Source organism: Calidris pugnax, unplaced genomic scaffold, assembly GCF_001431845.1.
Source record: "Calidris pugnax isolate Ruff unplaced genomic scaffold, ASM143184v1 scaffold153, whole genome shotgun sequence".
NCBI lineage: Eukaryota > Metazoa > Chordata > Aves > Charadriiformes > Scolopacidae > Calidris > Calidris pugnax.
The window spans coordinates 8,734,680-8,745,043 of NW_015090999.1; the positions used below are offsets into that span (position 1 = coordinate 8,734,680).

Consider the following 10,364-nt stretch of genomic DNA (forward strand, 5'->3'; position numbering starts at 1 on the left):
AAGATGATTCAGGGATTGGAGCATCTCCCTTATGAGGAGAGACTGAGAGAGCTGGGACTCTTTAGTCTGGAGAAGAGAAGGCTGAGGGGAGACCTTATCAACGCCTACAAGTATCTCAAGGGAGGGTTGAAGGAGGAGGGAGCCAGACTCTTCTCAGCGGTTCCCAGTGAGAGGACGAGGGGCAACGGGCACAAGTTGGAACATAAGAGGTTCCACTCAAATATGAGGAGAAACTTCTTCACGGTGAGGGTGACGGAACCCTGGAACAGGCTGCCCAGGGAGGTTGTGGAGTCCCCTTCTTTGGAGATTTTCAAAACCCGCCTGGATGCAGTCCTGAGTAACATGCTCTAGCTCTAGGCAATCCTGCTTCAGCAGGGGAGTTGGACTAGATGATCTCTATGGTCCCTTCCAACTCTAGAAATTCAGTGAAATTCAGTGAAATTCAGTGAAATATGTGTGAGGGTATGAAAAGTGCTCTTTACGACATGTATACTGAATACTTAACTTCTACTGAAGAATGTATGAAATTGTTACCAAGTGTGAAATGATTCAAATACTTTAGGAAAAATAATTTATCTGGAGTGTTGAGCCAAACTTTAATTTATTTTCATCTAACTGCATTCTGTTATTATCATCAGACCATAACTTTTCAGCTATGGCACAGCTCACTGCAGATCTGAAGGGAAAAGAAGAGGAGATCTCTTAGGAGAGTGATTTGACTGGGGAGATGAGGAGGTTTCTGGCTTCTTTAACCAAAATACACGTGTCTTTTAAGCTGTCTGCCAACCTGCCAGACCAATAACTAAAACACTGATGTCATGCTCTTGTCTGGAGTAATTGGTTTATATATTTGCGTTGTAATATGGCTGTCTTAAAAATCCATGTTCTTAAAAATTGCAGAAATAAATGCATGCAAGTCTCAGAGCAGGAACAGAAAGCAACTACTGTGCTGAAGCTGAACTGCAGAGGGTAACTGTTTGTAGGCAGTATGTCAGATGCTCCATTTCTGAAAACCAAAATTCCCAAGCACATCCCTCTACAACAATTAACATATTAGTGATGCTATTTGGCTTTGAACAACATACTGTATTTTTTTTAACCTGAGGACACTTGTTATAGAAGTTGCACTTGAGAATATAGTGCTTCTTCCTCATAAGCAAATCTCAGGCTGTTACTAATGCTATCTGCATTAAATAAACATATTACACCATTCTTCCATTAAAAAGGAATTGCCAGGTATGCATATAAATGTAAACATGTTTAATTTTTATGTCGAAGTGTCTGTTACAGCAGGCCCTAGAAAATCTTGCTTATTTTACATAAGCATTTTTCCCCATCTCTTGCTTGGCTATTTAACTAAATTGTATTTTTGCATCATTTTTATATCCTTTATTAAGCAGTGTAAGGTTTGCTCCTGTAAGGCTGAGTGAACAGGTCTATTAGAGAAAAGCAAAATAAATACTTTTGAATCACCCTGGGAAGCAGGAAGGGCCTTATTTGGGCCCTGCGGTGCCTCAGTATTTTAACCCAAAATTTGAGGGTTTTTTACTGAAGGAGGGAATAAGCCAAAGTGTGTTGTTTATGAGGATGCTTATTTCATTCCTGAGCTGTCTGTGATTCTGCTTTTATCTAGTTTCATAGAGGAGGAGCCCTTGTGTGCCCTTTCTGCCATTTCCCTCTTGCATGCAACCAGAAATGGAGAAGCTATAACCAATTGAGAAAACCTGTTCCTGGTTAGAGTAAGCAAATTAAAAATGTTCTGTCTTCATTTTTATGAAGGTAATTGGATAGAGGTAATACAGAGGTGGGGGGGGGGGGGGGGGGGTCCTTGCCTCAATAGACTTCCAATCCAGCCAGCTTCTTTTAGGGGAAAAAAAGAAAATCTTACTAAGTGAACACTCCTATTCTAACCATAAAACGACTACCTTGCCATTTCGTGTCTACAAAGCAGTGAGTGGCCCATACCAAAACTGTGTGGAGCTTAGGCTGGTCTGATTTAGAAAGTGGTCTAGTAACATCTCTGTGAAAGAACTGTCTTAGACTGTGATGTGAATCTTCCCCACCTCTGAGCCATCTACACCAAAATCTTCAAAGTCCTTTAAATATGTAGAAGCAGCTGAACGGTGAAATAAGTCTGTAGATCTGGTTCCTTGTCCCCAACTTGTTTGATGCTTGTGATACCCCTTATTCCTTGTCCCAACTGGCTGCTTAACTGTATTGCAGTTGTCAGAATAGAGCAGTTTCCTACTATTTTGGGCTCAGGAATTGAAGAAACAAAATACAGTTCAGTTCTTTGCTGGAAATGCTCGCATAGATTGATGGATATTTTGCCAGCATAGCCTGAGTCTACAGGTACACCACCTCCAGACCTCACTGGTTTAAGGGTTACAGTGGGAGCATTTGGCAAAGGGGTGAGGGGATGGAATGGGGAAAATGGGATGGGAAAAATGGAATGGGAATTCCCTGTGCTTCTGAAAGACACTGAAGGAGGGACAGACAAAGAAACGGGGTGGAAATTCCAGGCAGGGTTTGTGCTGGAAGAGTGAATATAAACTTGTGCTGTAACATGGAGCTGCAAGATGGAAAGTGGAGATTAGTGTAAGCCCCACATACAGAATTGTCATTTCTTTGTAAAATAAAACCTTATGTGACAGAGTTGTAGGGTGGCTGCGGGTCCTTCCCTCCTTCCTAATAATACCAGAACTTTAATTGTTTTTTCTTTCTGTAAGTGGAAAGCCTCGGATTGGAGAAGGGAATTCCCTGGTGCCCACCTGTCAGTGACAGGTCAGAATTAGTCAGGGCATATAGCTCAAACCTTCACCTGCCCTCTGGGGAAGGTCACTCTTGAAAGCTGGTGGAGGATGGGGGGAAGGCAAGTCCGTATCCTGGCAGCTGAAAATGTGCTCGAGCTGGAAACCCTGCGAACACGCAACTTTCACAAACCACAAGTAGCAGGGTTTTTGTGTTGGAGTCAAGGAAGAAATTAGATTGTGCTCGTTGTAAAGCTCAAAAAAACAAGTAGCTCTGAAGGAAGTGGGAGTACTGTCCATGTGGTGGCCGAGGAAAGCTGTATATCTAACAGGAGCATAATTGGGTTGTAAAGCTCAAAAAAAACAAGTAGCTCTGAAGCAAGTGGGAGTACTGTCCACGCGGTGGCCGAAGAAAGCTGTATATCTAACAGGAGCATAATTGAAATCGTCTATATAAGTATTTAAACCACCTCAAAGGACTATTGCCATTTCTGAATTTCATACTGGCATTTTATATGTGACAAGGTGACATTGTGTAAGAAATGTATTGTAAAACACCGCTGTACTGTAGGAAAATGATTGAATGTAAATATTTCAAGATGTGGACCACTGTTCAAATGTTATCATAAATCTTTGCCATTGTTTTAGGGGATAATTCTTCATGCATATTTGAGTTGAATTGATAGAACCAGCCCCTGGAAGGGTAATCTGCTTGTTATTGCCTCTCTACCACTAATAGTTTAATTTTGACTTTGCAGGTATTCACCTCCACCTGTGAATTATATACGATGATTTATTATTTTTTTCCATAACTACCAGAGAAAAGTTCTGACTTTTGTTTTCAAATTAACACAATGTTTAATAGCTTTGCTCTTTCTTGAGCTGAGCTCGCAAAGCACCACAAGAATGTCATTTTCTAGTTTAATGTTTTCTTTCTTTTTTTTACTTTTTGCAGGTTTGGTAGGTTTACAGTAGCTGCGCTTCAGTCCAAAGTAGAACAAAGCGAACGTGAAATGAACCGTCTTAAAAAGGCACTGGAAAGAAGTGATAAATATATAGAAGAAATGGAGTGTCAGCTTTTGCAGCTGAAAAATGCAGGCGAAGGCACCCAGGCAGTGAGTGCTGTTTGTGAGAGAGCGCTTCCCACCGATGCTAAAGGAGCTGAAAACAGCGAAGACACAACATGTTTGAAAACCCAAGTTGAGGAGAAAAAGGCTTTGACTACTGGTCAAAGTCCTGACAGTCTTGAACAGCTGACAAGTGGTGGAACTTGTTTAAGCTCTTCTCATCAAGACGGTTCAAATGGCTCAAATGCCCAGTGTGCCCCAAAGAAAGAACTGTTTCCAGGGTGTCAGGGGGTTCTCCTGGATGAAAATACTACAAACATGGATGCTTGTTTAGAAGAGCAGTGGAATAAAATTGAGGAATGTACCCCATATAAGGATGAGGAACTTTATGATCTTCCACCACCGTGTGCTCCTTTTCTGTCTCTCAGCCGCCTTCAGTTGAACACTCCTGATGGAAAAGAAAGTGCAAGGAAATCATCGACATTCCTGAGAAAACTAAAATTTGAAGAGTTTTGTGACACTTCAGATGATTGCAGCAAAGATTCTCCAGAGCACGGCACAAGCTGTAATAGTGAAAAGAAGCTGAACTGTTTCACTACAGGAAAATCAGGGTTTTGGGGGACCTGCCCAACAAACTTTACTGAAAACTTAGATTTTGATGAATCAGAGCAAAATTCAGTAGCTAGTCAGTCAGATGAGACATCAGCAAAGTCCAGTGATAAAACAAATTCTTGCTTACCTAAGAGGTTACATACTCTCTGCTCTTCTGAAATGAATCGCACAAGAACCTCCAGTGAGGCATCTATGGATGCTGCCTACCTCGATAAAATTTCCGAGCTGGACTCAATGATGTCCGAATCAGACAACAGCAAGAGTCCGTGCTACAATTTCAAGTCCTCTGATCTTGATAATTCTTCAAAGTCAACAGAGTGCTCTAAGCTTCTGAATGAAAGCGAGAAGAAACTGGAAGAGATGAATGGGGAACAGAGCATGAAGTGTCCGGAGACAAACGACCTAGCAGTTGACAGAACTGGCTGGAAACCTGCTATGTTTTCCATCCTCTCCCCATCTGAGCTAGATATGAACGACCACTTTCCGCTGTTTACGGGCCAAAACGTGGCAACCAGTGATGTCAAACCTCCAAACTGTTTATTTCAAAGAGACTTCTCCCAGAGTTCGCTATTCGGTAGCTCACAAAGGTTGTTTGAGGAGCAAAAGTTTGGTTCCTGCTTTCTAAAGATGTCATCTGACCTGCACAATCCACTTAATCCTCCTTGGGTGTCTTCTTTTATATCTGAGAGGAAAAATAAAAATGTCAGTCAGTCGACCAAGAGGAAAATTCAAAGCAGCCTTTCCAGTGCTAGTCCGTCGAAAACCACCAAAAACTGACTCTGCTTGGAAATCGAACGTGACTCAGTCATCAACCTGCAAATGTTTAATATTTACAGGTGAACTTAATTTTTAATGACTTCCATGCAATCTGATGCTGCCTTTTCGACTATGTGAAAACTGAACATTCCCTTGTCCGTTACAAGCTCTTTCCCAGGGAAGAACCATTCCAGATTCTTTTCTTTGGCTGGGCATTTTGTTTACTTGGGGGGGGTGGGGTGGTGGGTTTTTGGATGTTCTTTTGTGTTTTCAGGTTACGTGATCTTCCACTTGGGAGCACAGCTAACGGCTCCTTTCAACAGGACAGTTTGAAGTGATCATGTCAAATCAGTCATTTCTGTCAGAATTTGCTTTAAAGGTTACATTTCCCATTCCTAAAGATTATGTTTTGCCCGTGTAAGGCAGCTACTGGCTATATATCCTATGGATTCATGGAATCACTATAAAACAATGTCATTTGCCATAAAACTTGCCTCCCAGAGGAAATGTTGCTGCTCGGACTGTTTCGTAGCACTGGACTGGACTGAAACTCTTGTTTTAAGTGGGTGTAAGGCAGCAGCCTCTTTCTTTTCAGGGTTACAGCACTTCAGTTAGAAAAACGTCTCTTCTTTAACACTGCAAACATGGCTTGGATTATTTTTTTTTGAAGTTGAACACAATTTTTAATTTAGTTCCTAAAAAGCATCGTTATGCTAAATGTGTTCAGTATGCCTGTATAGACCATAAAAATGGGTTTGTATGCTAATGATTTGTTTACCTAATGTGCACTGAACATTTTACATTAATACTGTACCATTTTACATTAATACTGCATGCTTTTCTATGTGAATTGAATAAAACATGTTATAAGCACTGTAATCCTTGATGTTGCCTCAAATATTGAATTAGCAAAAAGAGAATGGGGAAAGTTTTTTTTTGTTTTTTTGTAATTTGAAAAACGTCTAAGTTCCGTAAAACATAAATGTGAGCTTATTCACCAAAAAAAAATCAAATCTCCCTTCCTCCTCCTTGTTAGACGTATTACCATTCTAGTGTCAGCATCGATACAGTTGATGGAAATGGCTTTCGGCCTCTCTGGAGGTGACTCTTCCATGAAGTATTGCATAGGTCAACATAATGTGATGGCCTACTACAGGCAGGAGACCTAATTAAGCAGCAGAGCAAAATTGGTTTCTTTGCATTATTGTGTTTAAGGGTTTTTTTTAAGGGCATATTTAATTGTAAGATGCAGGTTTTTCTTTCTATATAGGCCTCTGATGGCATTCCTTACAAGCAGACATCCTTGCTTCATCGATACCTATGATATGAAAAATCTATACGCTGCCTTTCATCCCTTTGAGAAGAGGGATAACTATTTGGAAAATTTCAATAAACTGGCTTATCTGTGAAGTGGGGTCCTGCAAGCAGTTTGAACAGGAGCTACGTTTCATGTTGTAATGTGTGCACGCAGTCGTGCAGTTGGGTTCTGATTTTTATTTTTTTTTTGGAGAAACAGCTGTACCAAAAAATCATCGTTCAAGCCATACGTGCAAGGACCCTTCCCTGATGACAGGCAGAATGACCACTGGGCTTTCATACACTGCTTTCAGTACACCACCCCAGTCATCTTCACAGAAAAATCTAGTCATGCAGTTTTAAGGTATTTTTCAGATATTAGGGAGCTGGCAAAGCCATCTGGACGTGAGCTGCTACTTGATTTGAGTGATTTTACTAATAAGTCAAAAAATGCTGCCTCAATTTAACCCATTGCGAGAAGAGGCAAGTGCTTCTCAAATGTGGCTCTAATACTTTCTTAGAACATCCTTGTATCACAAAGCAATGACAAATATGGAGTAAGTGTGTGTTAAGGTCATTGTTTTGTTATATTGTGGGTTTGGGGAGGTGCATTTATGAGCTTAATTATATACTCCAGTATACTTCTGATACAAAAGTAACTTTCAGTGATGGAAACACGAATACAACTGGTATACACCAAAAACAAACTAGAATAAAGGAAAATGGTTTGGTTTTTTCTTTCCTGCTACTTTCTAGTCCTTTGGACGCACTTATGGGCTTGCTCTTCAGTATGGATATTTTGGAGTTACACATCGTGAAATTTGAATGGATGGAAGAGAAGAGCCTAAGGTTAAAAAATTACTGAAGGTCAAGGTCATGAGCTTCATCTCTTGTCCTCAAGCAGGCACAGAGAATGAGACATTTTAAGCCAAATACTGGCTTTACACTTGGAATGGTCCTGGGACATACATTGTCACCTACAACCTCCCAGCTCCGGGTGGGTAACTTCCTGCCTTGTGGCAAGAAAGTTTGTGTAATTACCTGTAATTCCTTGATTTCCAAGCTGACTCGTACCCTCGGATCTCAACTGCAGACACAGCAAGCAGATTGTGAATGCATCCAGTGGTATAAGCAGGAGCATTTTATGTTTCACAACTTGTAAAGCTGAAACAGATCTGAATTCTTGTAGCTTAGTGTTGTTTTGTTTGGCTGGGGTTTGGTTTGGGTTTGGTTTGATTGTTGTTTTGGGTGGGGGTTTTTTTCCGTTGATTGATTTTTATTTTTTTTTTTAATTGAGTGTCTTTAAAACAACTACCACACCCTCAATCGAGCATTTTACTTGGTTAATGCAGATTGAAGTTTGACGAAGTAATGGGTGCAATATCAACTTACAAATTTAAGCTATATGTAATGACCAGGGTTTCTTCAGTAATATGTTTTTTGGCCATACACATGGGGCTTTGGTTCTCCAGGCTGCGTGCTGTCAATGCTGTGCTTGCTTCATCTCCCGCTGCGCTTACCGTGCTCTCTGAATAAAAGGGCCTAAACGAGAGATCACTGCTGTTAATTTTTTATGGTAGTTACCTAGTTACATGGTAATGTAGAACTGGAATGCACATCATCTAAAACTCAACTATCACAATTTTGATCGAGGCGGTAGTTGTTCCAAGGTGAGGTAGGGATGAGATCTATGAAGTCTAATGATATTTAATAGCTCATAAAATTTTTATTTCATCTAATAATATTTAATACAAGGCAACTTGCAGGTTTTAACGTGGGTGAACACTCTCCAGGAGCGTTGGTAACACAGGAGAGCGAGGTTGCTACGGGCCTCAGTTAGTTGCCGGTGACATCTGTTGGGTTATACCTGAGAGCAAGAACACCAGGGTCAGGTTTTCATTTCGTTGTAGGCAGCTTTGCCTACATGCGGTCTGGTGAGTGACCTGCTTCTCCACGGCTCCCTGAAGACCTCATGAGAGCCCAGTTCTGCTCCCTGTTGCTTCCTGGGGGGAAAGGCTGCCGGAAGGGCTCTACCTACCAGCACCAGATACCAGCTTGGGCTGTGGTTGTTTTTTAAGAGGCTTTATTGACCCTTTCTGAAAAATCTTTAAAAAGGGGACAAGGGGGAGCTTGTAAATGCAATACGAGGTGGGCTAATTTGCATCTCCCTTCGTTCCCCCTTTTCATTTGACAATTGTTTCCTCATCCAAATAATTCCATGTGAAACCAGCTAAGGCTGATCCTAACTCCCGCACAGCCCCGTGTCCTGCCTCTGGCTCCCGTCAGCCATAGGCTTGGAAAACAGCCCTTGCCCACCTCTTCTGCACCACGGTTGTGGTAGGTGTTTCACAAGCTGTGACAGTGACACTCTTTCCCTGCTCCTTGTGGCGTGGGACAGTCCCATGTGAAGTCACTCAAGGCTTCTCCCTTCTTCCCTCCTGGGTTTGGGTGAGAGGAAAAGCAGGGTAATTTGATGGGGGGGATTCGTGGTTATTCCAAGGACTGCCCATAATCAGAGGTGATAAAGTCCTCTCTGGCTACTAATCCAAGTCTGGCCCTTCCTGCACCTTGGTCCCTTGACCAGCCACCAGCTCGTCAGGCCTGGCCTAAAGGGGTCCTGCCCTGGCCAAACGTCGGGTTATTGCCTCGGTGTCCCTTAGCTCCAGGTGGAAAAGCCACCTTCACCAGCTGAAGGGTGGAGGGACAAGTCTGCGTGTGCTTTGGCAGCTGTGAACGTAGTGGGAGAGAGCAGGGGAGGATGAGGCTGGGCTGAAAAACAAACCAAGTTCTGGTTTCTCTCAGCTTTTCTCCTTTCACAGAATCTTCTAGGTTGGAAGGGACCTTAAAGATCATCTTGTCCAACTGTCAACCTAACTGACAAAAATAGACACCCGCACAACAAACTACTGCTCTTGTGTGGGTGCTGGGTCCCATTTTTCAGGGAATCCAGGTGGACAATGTCAAAAGCCATCGGGCAGCTGCTACTTGCTCCTGATGCCCATCAGCCGGATGATGCATCGGGAGGAGGTTTCAAGCCGGGGAAAGGTGCCGGGGAAACCCTGGGGACGGGCGCTGGCGAGAGATGTCCCTGTCCAAGACGCGAAACCAACAAAGAGTTTTTCTTTTCCACCTTAACCTTGCACACAATCCTTTAACAAATTAATTAATCCTAATGAATTAACACTTCATTTATTTAAACGCGCTACAGTTCATGAATTAAATTTTCATGCAGTGATTAAAGGCTGTTAAAATATGCATGATTTCGTTAAAATTTTATAATAAATCAGGGCAATGTGTTACATGACAAGGCAACTACTTCCCAGCCCCTCGGAAGGTGCTTTGATTCGTGCGCGGGGGGTTGGGGGGGGCGGGAGAGGATGGAGGGGGGAGCCGAGAGCTCCGTTCCCGGTTTTGGCGGCCGAGCGCATCCCGGAGCTCGGTGGGACCGGGCTGAGGACCGACACCCCCCCCGCCCCCCCTCCGAGCCCCTCTCCGGGTCTTTGGAGGGGGAGGAAAGCGTGGGTGCTGGGTCCCATTTTTCAGGGAATCCAGGTGGACAATGTCAAAAGCCATCGGGCAGCTGCTACTTGCTCCTGATGCCCATCAGCCGGATGATGCATCGGGAGGAGGTTTCAAGCCGGGGAAAGGTGCCGGGGAAACCCTGGGGACGGGCGCTGGCGAGAGATGTCCCTGTCCCTTCCCCGGGTCACCGTCCCCTCGGAGCACGTCTGGGGGCCGGGGGGCTGCAGCGGGGACTGGCTGCAGGGCCGGGCGGCTCCTGTCTCCAAATTTTGGGGGAGAGAAGCGTTCCCTCTGGCTCCCAGCCGCCGGCAGGAGGGAGGCGGGGAGTCCTTGTCCCCTCCCCGGGTGGGTTGGCGGGGCT

General features: G+C 43.5%; 1 protein-coding gene across 1 annotated transcript in view; it reads left to right on the forward strand.

Moving 5' to 3' along the window:
* RNF219 (ring finger protein 219) overlaps nt 1-6,064 on the forward strand; it is a 27,805-nt gene extending 21,741 nt beyond the window's left edge. Inside the window, exon 6 of the mRNA XM_014955493.1 lies at nt 3,706-6,064. Within this exon, the coding sequence (XP_014810979.1) occupies nt 3,706-5,206 (1,501 nt within the window). The 3' untranslated portion in view covers nt 5,207-6,064. The remainder of the gene's footprint in view (nt 1-3,705) is intronic.
* The last annotated feature ends 4,300 nt before the right edge of the window (nt 6,065-10,364 follow it).